This window comes from Nycticebus coucang, chromosome 4, assembly GCF_027406575.1.
Source record: "Nycticebus coucang isolate mNycCou1 chromosome 4, mNycCou1.pri, whole genome shotgun sequence".
In the NCBI taxonomy this organism is placed as follows: Eukaryota; Metazoa; Chordata; class Mammalia; order Primates; family Lorisidae; genus Nycticebus; species Nycticebus coucang.
Window position 1 is genome coordinate 139,257,462 of NC_069783.1, and position 16,220 is coordinate 139,273,681.

Here is a 16,220-nt window from a genome sequence, read left to right on the forward strand (position 1 = left end):
ATGACTAACAAGCGGGCTCTGGAGACAAACCCGTGCGGGCCCCATCCTGGGCCGTGTGTAAAGACCTGGTAAGGCTGGGCACAGTAGCTCACACCTGTGATCCCAGCTCTCTGCAAGGCTGAGGTGGGTGGACTGCCTGAGCTCAGCAGCTTCAGACAAGCCTGAGCAAAAGCAAGACCCTGTCTCTAAAAAACAGCCAGGAGTTGTGGTGGACACCTATAGTCCCAGCTACCAGGGAGGCTGAGGCAAAAGAATCACTTTGAGCCTAAGAGTTTGAGGTTGCTGGGAGCTATGAAGGTACGGCACTGTACTGAGGGCAGCAAAGTAAAACTCTGTCTCAAAAAAAAAAAAAAAAAAAAAGACCTGGCAGTGACTGTTTCCTTCTGCCTGGGAGAAATCTTCCCTCCAGGCCCACCTCTATGGCTGACCCTTTGTGGGCCTTGCCTGGCTCAGCCTGGCTCTCCTGCTGCACCTGGACCTGCTTCCCTGGACAAGCGTGACTTTGTAGGCCCTCTCCAAACTCAGCCTTAAAAAGTAGGCATGTGGGCTGGTGGCTCTGGGGAGATTTTTTTTTTCTTTTTTGTTACAGTTTGGCCGAGGCCAGGTTTGAACCCACCACCCTCAGTATATGGGGCCAGCACCCTACTCACTGAGCCACAGGCACCTCTGGGTAGATGTTTACAAAGCAGGTTACACCAAAGAGCAAATGTGTGATGGTCTGTCACTGAGAGAATCCACTGGATTCTCCTGTTCCCTGCAAGTCCCTCCTTGGCACAGGCCTGGACAGGGCCCAGGTAGCGGCTGCTCAGGTCTGGGATAAATGCTCTAACTTTGTGCTAAGAGGCAAGGTTGCCCTGAGTTCAGTACCAGGCTGCTGACGTTCTCAGATGCTGTCCCCAGAGGGCCCCTTCCCAGGTCTGTCAGGTATACCTGAGTCCTGCTAGAAAGAACCTTCCAACTGAAATGCCACAATAGGGGGAATGAGTTTGGTGCCAGCATGGTCTGCATGTGGAAATTGCATAGTACAGTTCAGTGTCACAAAGCACTGTTCTGTCTCTCCGGAGCCTCTGCTTTCTCACTGACCTTGTCCAGGTGAGGAAACAAGAGTAGAAGGTAAAGTCACAGGCAGATGTGAGTGTTGAGAAACCTAGAGTGTTTGTTTTTTTTTTTTTTAGAGAGACCCACTTTGAAACACCACTCCCACTGGCCTACTCAGCCTGACCTTAGGGAGCACAAAGTCTGGAGGGGGCAGTTGAAACAGTGGACTAAGTGCAGCAGTGCCCCTGAGGAAGGACTACCCAAAGAGGGCTTGGGGGGCCTCCTGGCTATGGTGCCATCTATGTGGGGTTCTGAAAGATGAAAAAGGGTCTACCAGGTATCTTAAGGATGGGGGAGGAGTGTTCTAGAAGCTATGGCACTGGCAAAGGCACAGAAGGGTAAGATACTGAATTGTTCAACATTTCCAATCCAGAAACTTTCAATAAGCACCTGGGGAAGAGGCCACGCTGATGTGAGGTGAGGATGGCTGTATCGCCCCTGGGGAGCAGCGGCTCATGGCATGGGCCTGCACCACTATCCAGGGTTTCTGGGTCCCCTGGAATTGTCCAGAGGGCCCGTCCCTACCCTGAAGAAGGTTGGGACTTAAAGACTTATGATATGGATGCTTTTTCCCAGACTTGAAGGTTTAAAAATTGTCCCCCTCACTCTTCTCCTGAAGGCTGGACAATCTGTGCTATTTTGGGGAAAAGTGAAGATGAAGTAGCTGGTCCCTGTCCATGTAGGAAGAATGCTGCTTGCCCAGGGCCCTCATCTATTCCCCAGGCTTAGTCAGAGCCTATCAGGTTGAAAATATACTGCATTTCACCACCCGCTGGAGTATAGCACCTAGGAGAAGCGTCTGCCACATCTGAGGTGCCAGTGGGCACAGGTGCTGCTAGAAGTTCCCTAGCTCACATCACAGTCAGGACAGGGGTGGGACACCCACAGCGGAGAGGAAAAGCTTCTCTCACTATAAGGTCTGAAGGGACTGGGGATAATGATTTGTAGCTTCTGGGGACAGATGGGGGTGGCTTCTATCTCTGAATCTCCAACTTCCTAGGAGGGGCCTTGGGGCTATAGCCCCATGGTAATCAGATGCTACATTATAGTTTAAAGGTAAAAAGTATCAGAGGTTCAGAGAAGGCTATGAGGTTGGAGTCCCATGGTGGGGAGAGGCAAGGCCACCAAAGGGGTGGCCTTGTATCTCCTTGGTGTAAGCCACAACAGGAGGGGCATCTGCAGCCCTTGGGGTCTGACTCTCACCTGCTTGGAGGGTACGGGGCCATCACTCTCCTGGTAGGCCATGCAGACCTGGGTTTGCATCCCAGCTTGGCTACTCACCAGCTGGGCAACACTGAGCAGCTCAGGTGACTCTCTGAGCCTCAGTTTCTACTTTGGCACTAATAATATCTAAAGGCACTAACAAGGTTGTTGGGAGGGCAGGTGGTCTGGTACCTGAACAAGCTCCCTGGGGGGTTGTGGCAGCAGCAGCATGGCTGTACAGATTCCTGTTCTGATCCCTTCCTTATAATAGGCGTGGAAATGGAGATCTGGCTGGCTAGGGGTGGAGATGCCTATGTCCCATGACCTTCAGGCAAGCAGCTGGCTTTGCCTATGTGGCCTTTCTGACACAGTGGGGCTTTGGACACTTGGTATCTGAAAGCTGTGCAAACAGGCCTCCCAGAACTGAGCCAGTTCCTCTGAGCTGAAGAACAGCTGTGGTGAAGGCTCCCCAGGAGACACACCGGACCCTGGGCTGCAAGCACAGCTGTCAGGCAGCACCTCACTCCTGCCCTCCCTTCCGGTTTAACAGAAAGAGCTCGGGAGGCGGCCCTCCTGTTAGTATCACCTGCACCTCTGGCAGAGCCTGGCCAGGGACACAGCTCCTGTCACTCAGGCCTGACTCTGACACACGTTCCCCTGGTGCCAGGACTGGAAACCGGCCTTGTGACCAACTCAGAGGACTGTGCTGCCCACATAGAAGTTCACTGTACACTCAGAAGGCAAGCCGTTTTTACAGCTTCATCGACACAGATGAGCCTATGATGCCTGACAACAGACGGCAAGACTACAGCCGGCTGAGCCACTCATCATCTGGGAAAAGCCAAAACTGTTTAAGACAAACCAGCTTTAGTCTCAGATGGACAGCCATTCCAGGGAAGCCACAGACAGGCAGGCAGGGATGGCCAGGGAGACACAAATGTCTCATTGTGTTATTATAAGCTTTAGATTCGCCTGTGTCACTGGTAGGAGTACAGGGGCCTAAGCCTGCAGGGTCTGTGACTATAAAGAGGACAGTGGGCCAGAGAGCGCTGACGTAGGAAAATGGAGTGCAGACATGGATGCAAAATGGATGTGCCATGGACAACGGTCTCTTTGCAGCCTCCACGTGGGCCAACCACTCCCTGGGCACAGTAGGCTGTGGGGTCAGACAATGGCACACACACCTACTGAGTTCAGACGGGGGGTACCTGCAGGCCAAGTTTCTGGGCAGTGTGGGAAGAAGGTGCCTCTTGCTCAGCTTCAGGCCCTAGAGTGGGGATCCCTAAAGCTGCAGCTGGGCACTCTTGGCCCATGGGAGAAGATGGTTGCAGTTAGACCTGTGTCTGGAGGTGGAGGCCTAGAGTGGGAGCATTCACCAGGCAGGAAGAGGAAGAGGTACAAACTCTATACCTGCCACCATTGAGGGACTTCCTGGCTCCCAGTCACAGCAACGTGGCCTCCAGAACTCAGGGAAAGTGGCTCACTCCCAAGGCTGGGCCATACAGTTCAGAGCTGTGGTTAGTGGCTTCATCTGTTTTCAGGTCAGCACTAGCCCAGCAGATTCAGCTGTAAGGCTCTTCTGGCTGAGGCAACCCACCCTCTCCCTTAGTGCATACGTCGGTCCTGACCCTGCTATGTCTGTGAGCTATATCCAGGATAGGGGGCCCAGTGTGGTAGCTGTGTTCCTGCTGTGTGGGGCCCCGACTTTCACCCAGGCACCAACCACCTGCAGCCTCTGTCAGATTCCATGCCCAATTCTGGCTTCCACTAAATGGTTAAAAAGAATGTCCTTGCCCAACAATGGCTGTGTGGATGAGATGATATAGAGAACCCTGGGAAGTGCAGGGGACGCTGGCTTTGGGAAATGACTTGGAGCCACAGGAAATGGGGCCTTGGCCTGTGTTAAGCAACTCTGGTCACCCACTCAGGGACCATATTGCAAGCTCCAGAAAGCCCCATGACAGGGCAGAGGCAGGTACTCACGTTGATCATAGCATTAGAGGTGATGCGGAAGAGGGTGGCCCGCTCGTTCACTGCCTTCAGCTTCTCCCCACTCTCGGGTGGGATCTTGAGGCTGTCTAGCTCATTCAGGGAGCGCTGGAGCGCGGCGCCGTGCTTGGCGATGAGGTCATTGCATGTGCTGAGGTCATCTAACTTCAAGGAGAGGTTTGTCAGGGTTTGGTGCAGCTCGCTCTTGTCAGCTGGGGAAGCAGTGTCTTCGTCGTCCCCAGAGTCATCTGTGGAGGCGAACAGAATTTTGCGGTTACTCCCAATCACACAGCACTGAGGCCTGTGTGGCCTGGGGTGAGTAGATCACTTCCTTCGATAGTGCGTATTCCTGCTCCTGTGCAGAGTGAGGAGCTTGGCCAGCTCTGGTCCAGTCTGTGGCTTTGGAGAGTATAGCCTACAGGAAAGGGTGTATAGTGCCGGGTAGAAAGGTAGAGATTGCTGTGTGGGCACGGAGAGCCCCAGAATCCCTAAGCTGACTTGGCTCCCCTCCAGCCAACCGCATTTGCTCTCTGATTGGCACCCATCCCCCAGCCACACCACACAGCCCTCTGTTCCCTAGACACTGTGCGCTGCTGTTTGGGACCCTTCCTACGTATCCCCACTGCCTGGAACCTCTTCAGCCCTCCGCCACCTCCTCAGGAAGTCTCACCCCATCTGCCTTTTCAAGGTCAACATAAATGCCATCCTCTCTCCAAACTGCCCAAAGATCCCCATGTCACAATAGAAGCTGCCCAATCTCTGCCTACATCTATCTCCCCTACAGGACCAGGGCCGCTCTCACTTAGGGAATACCTTCAGTCTGTAGACCCCGGCTGTGGCAGCTCAATGGCCTTGTCAGGGTAGGAACTATACCATCCACCACAGGAGACAGATAAAAAAATTTGGGGTTCAAGAGGTAAAGTCATGTCCCAGCTGTGCAGCTAGCCACTCTTCCTGCCAGGCTCTGATGCCTCCATGTGAGGGGCCAGGCAGTGACCTTTCTTTCTGTTTGCACCCTCTCACCTCTCACAGCTTTGTGGGTGGCCTCAATGCTCCCTTCATGCAGGCCTAACCTGTGTTGGGGGGATGAGGGGCTATGGCAGCCCCTGAGAAGTACACCGTGGCAGGTGGGGTTGGGGGCAGCTGGTGTGGGCTGTGATGCTGCCTTAAGGCTGGGCACAGGACAACCAAGAGGCTAACATCAGCCTGAGAGTCCCAGAGGCTGTAACTGCCCAGGGATTTTGGAAATGCTTTGTTTCAGAAATAATCAGCAAAAAACTTTTTTTAGGTGAAGAAAATCTATAACCTGAGATATAATGTCTTAAAAACAGAAAGCATATTATGAGAGAACATTTCTTCCCACAGCAGGCAAAGTGCATGGGGGTGGACACTGTTCTGAGTGTGCCCTGAGCCTGTGGCAGGATCAGGCCAGCCAGCTGCCTAGAGCCTAAGTCAGGGCTGCTGAGGTGGCATCTACTGTATATCTTGACCCTGCAGGCCACAGAGGTAAGGAACATCCCCCTCTAGCCAGCCCTACTGCAACCCCAAAATGACCTAGTGTCTGGAAACCACATATTCTGGGCCACCCTCTCTGCAGGTGAGAAGACATAACTTCTGAGAGGCCAAGCCACCAACTTAGGACCCAGCTACTAGGGAGCCAGAGCTAGGATATGAATGCAGGTCTGCCCCTAGGCTTTCTTCTCTCTTCAGCTGCCAATGTGCACCATGCCTTGGGCAAGGTGCTGCCTTAGCTAATGCATATGATGAGCCAGTCAGGTAGGTATGGAGACAGGAAATTGAAATTGCCCAGGACCACAAGGTGAGGGGACTCTGGAGCATCCAGGACAGTCTGGCTTCAGAGCCTGAGCTCTTAAAACCTCTGTCACTGAGGCATGTGTCACCTTCTCAGGTTCAATATGCATAACAACCAGAATGGCTAGCCACTGACCATTCAGAATGGTCACTGGTGCTGCACCAGGAGGGCCCCACAGGTGCAAGAGCTGATGAGAGAGAGGCACAACTAGCCCACATTGAGCACCCCTCCTTTGTGGCGGGTAGAAGCAGGTGACCACACTTGTTAGGGAATGTTTAAGTTGGCATTAAACAGTACACCTTAGCAAGCAGCTCTTAAGGTTCAAGTTCAGGTCTCCAAGCGGGAAGCACCAGGGTCCTCTGCCTCCCCGCCTCCTGCTTTGCAGAGAGCCAGTCATTTCCCCATTGTGCATCCCAGCAGGGCTGCAGAGTGATTCTTCTGAACTCTGCCTGCCCCTCCCCAGGCCTCGCTCTGGCCGGTGCCTGTGCACAGCTGTTCCTGGCACACTTCTCATGTACAGATCAAATGCTCACAGAAATGCAACTGATGAGGATCCCAGTGAGCTGCTCTGCCATCTGCACAGGATGTGGTTTCTAAAACAAGGATATCTGAGTGTGGAAGACAGAAAGCTGACTCTGCCCTTGTCCAGAAGCAGCTCAAGGCCAAATGGGACCTACGTCTTCTAAGGAAAATGACTTCTCTGAGTCTCATGGTGCATCCCTCAGCCAGCGGTGCTCCTGGGCCTCCCTGATTAAAGCGACAAAAACAAATAGAAGCTCCAGACTGTGGGCATTGAAAGAGCAATTTATGTCAGCCTCCAAGCCAGGCATAGGGCTGGGAAATAAGGTGCAAGACGGCTTTGAGATCATGTTGAGCAAATTACTGCAGAATAAGCACCCCAGCCTATTACAGACACAACCATCTCCAGAAAAACACTGATTCCTAAAATACTCATCCATTGTCACAAACTACATGGGAAACCAAATTCTTTCTTGTTAAAAGAGAACAAATCAGTAATACTGAGATCACCAATGTGTTACAAGGACAAAGTTCGTGCATCTTCGCTGGGCCATCAGAGTCTGGCCGTGGCCTTTAATCCATGGTAAGCTCTCCAGGTATACCTGTTTCTAACCCTTAGTGGCTGTACTGGGTTTCCCAGTGTCTTTCCCCAAATTCACATTCTTCTTGGAACTTTAGAATGTAACCTTTCTTGGTAGGGTCGATGAAGATGCAATTAGTTAAGAAGAAGCCATCCTGGAATATAGTAGGACCTTAAACCCAGTTTGACGGGGGTCCTTAGAAGAGAAGATGAGACACAGAGACATGAAGATGGAGGCAGAGATTGAAGCAATGCATCCACAAGCCAGGGAACACCAAGGGTTGCTGGACATACCAGAAACTACGAGAAAGGAGCAAATTCTTCTGCAGGGCCCTTGGAGAGGCCCTACCAGTACCTTGATTTCAGACCTATGGCCCCCAGAACTATGAGAGAATAAATTTCCATCATTTTAAGCACCTAGTTTGTGTAACTTCTATGGCAGCCCTTGGAAACTAAGACAGTGGCTTAAAACAACACACAGTTACTATCTTGTAGTCCAAAAATCGAGGGGTGGGTAGGGCTGCCTTCCTTCTGGAGGCTCTAGGTGAGAATGTGATTCTCTGCTTTTTCTAGCGTCTGGAAGCTGGCCTTCATTCCTTGGCTCAGGGCCCCTTCCTCTATCCTCAAAGCAAGCAGAGTAACCTTTCATCTCTCTCTGACTCTCCTGCCTCTCCTCTTAGGACTCTTGTGATTATACTGGGCTCACCTGACTAATCCAAAATAATCCCCCATCTCAAGATCCTTAACGTAATCACATCTGCAATGTCCTTTTTGCCATATAAGGTAACATGTTCACAGGTCCTCTTGGGAAGCCATTGTTTGGCTATGACACCATGTGATCTTCTCCCTTTATGGCTCACCATTACAGTTTGATTTACTGCCCAGGAGAGTGGTCCCCAGATGCTCTCTATTTGATCACTGAGACTCCTTCTTGAGGATTTCACAAGCTCCTCTGCCCTCCCCCAAAAGCCGAGCACCTGTATCTTGAAGCCTGGTAAGGCTCTCTGCAGGGAGGTAGCAGCCTGGGGTGGGGAGGAGCCAGTTCTGGGCTAGGTAATCCTGCTTCCGACCCCTCACAGCCTAGGTTAAGGGCCTTACATGGAGGTAAGTAACACTTCCTCTTCCACCTAGGGTGTGGCCAATACACGCCAGAGCCCTAGGCCTCTGGCCCTGCAAGATCTCTGACACAACTCACTTTTGCATCTATCTGTCTTGAGTTTACTTCAAATCCTAGAGGCTTGGAACCAGAGGGAGCCCCTGTTTGTTTAGTGGGCTCCCCCTGACTCCCTTCAGGGCCCTTCTGGACCTGAAATAGCTGGATCTGGCTGAGGAGCCACTGGGTACCCTCTTTCTACTGGTGGCTCCTGAGAAGGAGTAGGTTGCTGTGGAAACAGTGCAGGGGAGCCAGGTAGGCTATTTTTAGAAGTGGAAGCTTCTCCCCCACCCCCATCTTTGGAGGAAAATGGATCAAGTTTCTTAGCTTTTTAAAACAGAGACCAAAAGACATTGTGGGCTGGTTTGGGATCTTGCCATAGGAGCTGAGGCTCTGCACCGCTCTGTGTGATGCTGCCTCTTTTTTTTTTTTTTTCCTTTTTTTTTTTTTTTTTATTGTTGGGGATTCATTGAGGGTACCATAAGCCAGTTACACTGATTGCAATTGTTAGGTAAAGTCCCTCTTGCAATCATGTCTTGCCCCCATAAAGTGTGACACACACTAAGGCCCCACCCTCCTGTGCCCTCACCTGCCCATGAGCTCCTCAGTGTCAGGGCACAAGATGACCAGTGGGGATCCCTCCGCTTGCACATGGGAACAGCCCTGGGGACCAGAGCAGCCCAGGCCAGGGTGGAAGGCCAGTACTTACTCCTCCCATTGTCCCCACACCTAGTTGTGGGCTGGACCAGTTTTGGGCAGATGCTGTCAAGACGGGTCCTGGCAGAGTGACGGGACTACAGTAGGAGGGGACAGGTTGGCAGAGGCCAAGAAGGTGCCTGGAGGAAGATGCTGGATGCTGGGAGCCCTAGAAAGGTCCTGGACGGGGAAGGATATTGAGACAGTTCACACCCTTGCTCCCATCCCAGCAAGGCCTGGCATGTCATCACCAGCAGCACCACATCCTTCAGTCGTCCCAGGGCCACACATGCGGACCCCAAGGCCTTTCTGCTCACTTGGGGACTTTGCCACTTCTATGTTGTGCCACATGTCATTGTAGGACCACTCCCCCCGCCCCTTCTCTTTAGAGGGCCAGTACGGGTCACTTCCACTGAGAGTGCCCTGAGCCCGTAGGCTCCCCAGCACTGGGCTCCTCCACCAGTCTCTGGCCAACTGGAGTCACATTTGGGCTGTAGACATATTTTAAAGAATGTGATGGCTTGAGGACAAAGACTTGTAACTTGCTCATCTCTGCCTGCCCATAAGGCCAGGCAGGGCTCTGGGGGGAGCAAAGACAGAGAAGCCTTGCCCTGCTGACCCCCTGGGTTACCCCACAGCAGGGGTACCTGCATCGGTGCAGCATGGAAGCCACTGTTCCCAGGTCAAATGCATAACTGCCAGTCACCCACAGGATTAGCTCTAACCAGTGGTGTTCCCTTGGGCCAGCAGTACAGTCAGTGTGGACAGGCACTGCTGTCCTTCCCTTCCTTGAGTCCCTTTGCCAAGTATGTAGCAAGTCCTGTCCCCGAGCTCTGGCAGCTTTCTAGCCTGTGCCCTTGTCCCCTGAACAGCCACTGCTCTCTGGGGTTTCCCTCACAGGGCTCTAGATACCCGGCGGGGTGTTCTTCCCATCCTGAGCACTATGGACTTTGAGCAGGGCACGCATCCTATTTTTTCTGTCTGGCTGTGCGAAGAGACGACTGCCACAGGGCCTCTGAGAAGCAAATGTGGCATCACGTTTGCTGAGAAGCAATGACCGTGGGGGCGCTGTACCCTTCCCAGCCTGTGTGGTTAGTGCCTTGAACATTCTATTACAGCAGCCTGGGGGACTGATTTAGATTTGGGGAGAGGTGTTAAGCTGCCTGAGCTTGATCACAAATCCAAATTGGCCAGATGCTGATAACAGAAAGAAACATGCCTTGGGGCAGGGGCCAAGGGCATGTCAAGTGACATCACTGCCCCTGAGAATGAACAACCCAGTTGCTTAGTGACTGCCTCCTCTGAGCTTGTGTGTGAGCCAATTCCACACATCATGCAGTATTCTGCAAGTGTCACCCCCAGAATAGGAAGGGGTTGCCTGGAGATTTAAGGAGTATTCCTGAGATGCCAAGGCTCCCAGGTGCCTTAGCTGGAACTGGTGCCATGATCTCTGCAGAGCCGTCACTCGCATGGCCCTGGAGGTTGCAGCAGCTGGCCAGGCCAGAGGCTGTGAGGCAGCCGGCCCAGGGTGGTGCCTGCTACTGCCCTCCAGTCTGGCCTAGAGCTGGTGGATGTGGGCTAAGCCCTGCCTGGGGCACAGCACTGGTTCTCTGTCCCCGGCCCCAGAAGAATATCCTCACCCCTGGCTACGGCTGCTGATGTTCCACCCCCTCAGACGATATGGAGCAGAGACTGGGAGGTCTTCTGGAAGCTTCCAAGAGAACAGAGAGCTGAGACCATTGACTGAGTAGGGGCTGAGACAAGAGCCCAAGGTGGGACTTGGGAAGGTGACTTCATGCTGCAGGTGAAGCCCTGAGAAGACTCTGGGGAGAAGCTGACAGCATGGCAGCTTGTACAAGATGGTGACATGCTTCTGGGTGGCATGGACAGAAGATGCCACTCTGGAGAAGGAGACAGCAGAAGCACCAGGACAAAGGTGTGATGTGCCAGTAGTGAGTGAGAGGGGGAAGCAGGACTCATAGGAGGGGAAGCAACCTCTCTGAAGCACTGCGAGTTCTTCCTGATTGTGGGACCCAGAAGGGGGATAGCCCTGCCATCCCCCAAGTGGGTCCTGTGGGGATTCTACAAAAAAAAAAAAAAAAAAAAAAAAAAAAAGGAGTCATGAATTATAAATAAAAACCTTTGGGAGACTGGATGAGTGATGACTATGGAGGTAGATAACTAAAGGTTCTGAAAAGCTCCACCTGAGGACCCTGGAAGGCATGTCAGGATCTAATCTGATGGAAAATCAGCTGATAATAAATAATAAATTTGCAACCCTGGCAGGGAGATGGGAAACAGGCCAGAGCACCAGTGCTGTCTTGATCCTCAAGGCCTCCTGGACCCATCTTCCACAGGAAGGTTGGGTGTGGCTGGGGTGTACCACACCAGGCTCTCCAACAACTTCTTCAGGGCAGAGGTGCAGGGGTCACACCCTCACTAGGGGCAGTTATGAACGAGGCCATGGTGGGGCCTGGGAGTGGGGTGTCTAAGCCTGACATAAATACATATGTCATTTGGGGAGACTTATGGGAGCACAGGTTTGCTCCCATTCCTGGAGCAGAGAGAGCAGAAACCCCATTCGATAACTGTGAACCTGTAGGCTGGTATCCTTGGTGGCATCTTTTTCCAAGGAAAAATGCTTTCCAAACTCTGGGGCCAACTAGAGAGACCAAAAAGCACAAACCTCAGAGGACAAAGAGACTCTCCTCCTTCCCTCTTGCTGGAGGGAGCCAGGGCACATGGTCAAAGCCACGAGCCAAAACAATGGGTGAAAAACACAGGCATAGGAGTGAAGGTCAGGAAGCCTGTGGAGTTAGGGTGGCCACTCAGCAGAAGGCTGCAACCAGAGCTGCACACTATCCTTGGCTGTCCTCAGGATGACAGACAGCTCTGGGCACCAGGGCCCACTTCCAGGGAAATAAACACAGGTGTGGAGATGGAGGCAAAAAATAGAGGCATGTGCTCCAGTTATGGCATCTGCTGAGATGCTAAAGACAGTGTGCCATCCACGGCCTCCTCCGCCCAGGAGAGCACCCAGCCCACCCACACAGCCCCCACCCCAACCAGGCTGTCCAGAGGGTCTCCTTGAAGGCGTGGGGGTGCCTATCCCAGATCCAGCTCTATGAGGGCTGAGCCCTCCAGGGTCACCCACCCTGTGGCTGCCCAGGCCAGGACCCCCTTAGGGCTGCTAAGGCAGGTGCGTGAGGAACAGACCCCATGCCACATGGGCTTGGGAGGCTGCCATGACACTGCAGACCACTCCCCTGGAGTGAAGTGAGCCAGGCAAGGGGCTCTGTGTAATGGCATGAGAGGGGTCCAGAGCTGGAATACAGAGGCTTCCTCTCCTTTCTCTGGCCCACCTGCGGCTCAGCACATGGGTGCTCCCTGAGGCACCAGCCTCTCTAGACAAGAGTATGCCTCCTGCAAGGCGTGCCTCCAAGGTCTAACCTGCCTATGTGCCTGCCCAGGACTCAACCAGGGACTGTCTGGTGACTTAGGGTGGGAAGGAAATCAGGATTTTAAAAAAGCTTCTCCAGGAGATCTCACGTCGCAGCCAGGGTGAAAACCACCCAGTTAGATGCTACCTAAGGTCCTTCCAGCTTTAACATCTCCGATAATGCCAGTTCTAGCTACAGACATTGCTCTTTATTTGTCCCCCAGAGCTGCAGATCCTGCCTTAGTTCTGCAGATGAGGGAGGCCAGGCCAAGGGGGTCCAAGGGTAGCAGCCGGCCATGTTGGTTCCTGAGGCACCCTCTCCCATGCCCCAAGCTGTCTCCTGGGTAACCAAATAAAATAGGAAAATAATTCTTCCATTATCCTGACATCTCAAGAAATTAAACATTCTTATTTTCCACAATGAAATCTAGCCTTTGTCCACATAACACAAGTTCGATTTGGTATTTTGCTTTTCTACTCACGAGGCTCACAAGGCTCTTCCCAGCCTCTGTGACTTGGTTACTTGTCAGTAGCTGTCCCATATCCCATCCAGTTCTAGGTCGTAGCCAGTCGTGCCCCCCATGGCACCACTGTGTGAGTTGTGGCAGGTGGGCTTCTTTCTGCCTTTGTTGGCACATGGGGCAGTGCCACCTTTGGTCTGACTCCAAGCATAGCTCCTCTGAAACCTTCCTGGCCCTATGATAGGCTAGGCAAACACCCTTGAACTCATGCTTCCCCTAGAAGGAGGAAAGGTGCAAGGTCCCTGGGTCACTAGGCACCTGTGGACCCAGTTGCTCAGCTGACAGTTGTGGGATCAACAATCCTGGACCAGTAAGAAAGACCCTTTAATGGACAATGAAAAGATGTGCCTATGTGAGTGATTTATTTGACATAATGCAAACATCTGTCTCAAGGTCAGAACAAGCTGGACTAAATTCTAAAGCAAGCATCTGGTGACCCACACATGAGAAGCCCCTGATAGGTCTCAGATGGCACCGGTATTGTTGAGCCGGACTGGAAACTACTAGTTTACATTTTCCAGGCCTGAAGACAGCCACGCTGCTCATCCTCGGCAATCATTTGATGTAATCACACTAACGAGTTTTCCACGGGCAGCTGCCTCTGGGTGTCAGTGGTGGCGGGTGAGCTGGGAGAGAGGGGCTTGGGTGGGGCCCTGAAGGGGCAGGGGCTGCATCTGCCTGGCCGATCCCTATGTCCTAAAGCCAGGTACCCAGGAGGTACCACACAAGAACCTGTGGATGAATGGATGACACGAGATCTAACAGGATGGGGAAGTGTTTTGTAAACTGTAAGGGAGTGTGTAGGATGGGCAGTGAGGAAGGTTAGGATGCTTTGGAGAAGAGTCTAGATTTAGGGTTTCCTTTGTGCTGTTCCCGCTTCTTGAGTTAATCGAGGAACGAAAGACGAAGTGAATCACAATCACAACATGACTGTCCTGTGACTGGCTCCATAATTTGTGCTCTTGGCCAGGCCCAGCTGTGTAGCTCCTGCAATGATCTTTTTTGAGACAGAGTCTCATTATGTCGCCGTCAGTAGAGTACCATGGTGTCACAGCTCATAGCAACCTCAAACTCTTGGGCTTAAGCAATTCTCTTGCCTCAGCCTCCCGAGTAGCTGGGACTATAGGTGCCCGACACAACACCCGGCTCTTTTTTGGCTGCAGTTATCATTGTTGTTTAGCAGGCCTGGGCCAGACTTGAACCCGCCACAGTGTATGTGGCGGTGCCCTACTCACTGAGCTATGGGCGCCAAGCCAAGATCTTTTCTCATCCTGCAAACCCTCCCCAGGGCCTCCCACCTCCTCTGGCTGCAGTGTTGTGGGTGGGAGCCTCTAGGTGGCCTCTAACCCAACGCTTACTGACAGGCTGGGTTGGCTGAGCTCTGCAGGGAGGATGAGGAAGGGACCCACAGCGCCCACTGAGATGGAACTTCACCCTTTACTGGATATAAGACAGACAGGCAGATTCATGTCTTAAATGAACAGGGGATGAAGGGACTCCCTTTAGTTTAATAACCCAAGGAAGAGAAGCTCCCTGCTTCTATGCCTCAAGCAGATTCAGACATCCTACTTTGTTATTTCTCACCCCTATGACCTTGTGTATTTACTCAACACCGTAACCTCAGTCTTCATCTGAAAATGGGTTAGTGCCTGTGAAGTGCTTAACACAGTGCCTGGCTGGCAGTGGGGAGCTACAACAAGCATTGGCCCTTAGTACCCGGCTATAAAACTGATCCATGTTTAAGGCAGAAAAATCAAAGAGCTCTGTGATTTTTTGAGAAAAGAAAAGAAGAAAAGAAGAGAAAAGAAAAGCCTAAGGTAGCAAAGAAATAACCTCCAGCCATACTCCCAAAGATAAATGTCCTCAACCTGTCTGATGCCTGCGACAACTCTTCCTGCCCTTTCATATGTGCTGCACAGAATGGGGTCCTCAGCTTAAGTGTCTGGTTTGTCTGTGAACAGGCTCTCCCTGCTCTGGGCCTCTGTGTTTGCTCCTGTAGAAGAGGAGCCCCAGGGAAGACCCACATCCCCCTGTAAACAAGGCCCTGCTAAACCCAGCCCTGGCCCCACAGGTACCCACCCTTGCCTCCCCTCATCCCACCTCCTCTATCTAAGCATCTGCTGGACTGAGGGTAGGCAGTCACTGCCCATTGCTTAGAGGGACCCTGCCAGGAGGGCTGGTGTAATCACCACTGCAGGCAGGTGGCTTCCACAGCGTGGCCTAGTGAGAGCTATCTAAGCAGTTTTTGCAAAGGAAAAAAATCAATCTTAAAATAATGAGGACCAGAAAAGTCTACCTTGAGGATGAAAATTGCTTAAAAGCAGCTTGGCTGCGTGGCGCCTGTGGCTCAAAGGAGTAGGGCGCCGGCCCCATATACTGGACGTGGCGGGTTCAAACCTGGCCCTGGCCAAAAAACAGCAAAAAAAAAAAAAAAAAAAAAGGCAGCTTGGCCAAAGATAAACGAGGTGGTACTTCAGCCTGCTCCTTTCTTCAAGAGGGTGAGAATGAAGGCTATTACCCCAGCTTCCCCCACAGCCCTGTGCCCACCCACCTAGGGAGGAAGACAACTGCTTTCTACAGGGCCAGAAAGCTTCATTCTCTGGGTTTTTGGCAGTTATATTTCTTACTGTAAATCAATAAATGTGTATTATTTTTATTTTCTGAAGGAAATGAAAATGAGAAATTCCAAGATGTGATGGTATTTGTCAGGAAACTAAAGTTGACTAACTGTTTCCAAATAATAAAAGGGTTTGTTTGCAGGTGCTGAGTGCTGGTGACTAGGAACTGGGGGCCTGGGTAGGAAATACTGACTCAGGAACCTTCGGGGTAGAGGCATGGGGGTGGTGAAGGCCACAGTGAGACCAGGGGAAGGAACAGCTACAGAGATGGAGGGAGAGTGGAGCGGGAGCAAAGAGAGGGAAAGGAAGAAGCTCAGAGCAGAGCCTGAGGGTGGTCCACCTGCCCACCCTGGGGCTCTCTACTCCACTTCTGGTGACTCCAGTACTCAGCAGCTCCCTGAACCCATAGTGAAGCTTCTCAAAATCTGAGAAATACCAGGTCACCAGAGCCTGGCTGGGACCTTCCCTCAGTTGCCCAGGGGCTTCTCACATAGGCTGCAGGGCCAAGGACCTGGACACTCATGGTGGTGCACACATCACACAGTCTGTGAAGTCAGAACATGATCCAGCAAACTCTGAACCCCCCAAGTC

The 16,220-nt window shown here is 52.3% G+C and overlaps 1 protein-coding gene across 6 annotated transcripts in view; it reads right to left on the reverse strand.

Moving 5' to 3' along the window:
* OSBP2 (oxysterol binding protein 2) overlaps positions 1-16,220 on the reverse strand; it is a 191,451-nt gene that overhangs the window by 28,050 nt on the left and 147,181 nt on the right. For all 6 annotated transcript variants that reach the window (XM_053586846.1, XM_053586844.1, XM_053586847.1 and 3 more), the window contains one exon: positions 4,285-4,538. In XM_053586846.1, coding sequence (XP_053442821.1) covers positions 4,285-4,538 — 254 coding nt within the window. The remainder of the gene's footprint in view (positions 1-4,284; positions 4,539-16,220) is intronic.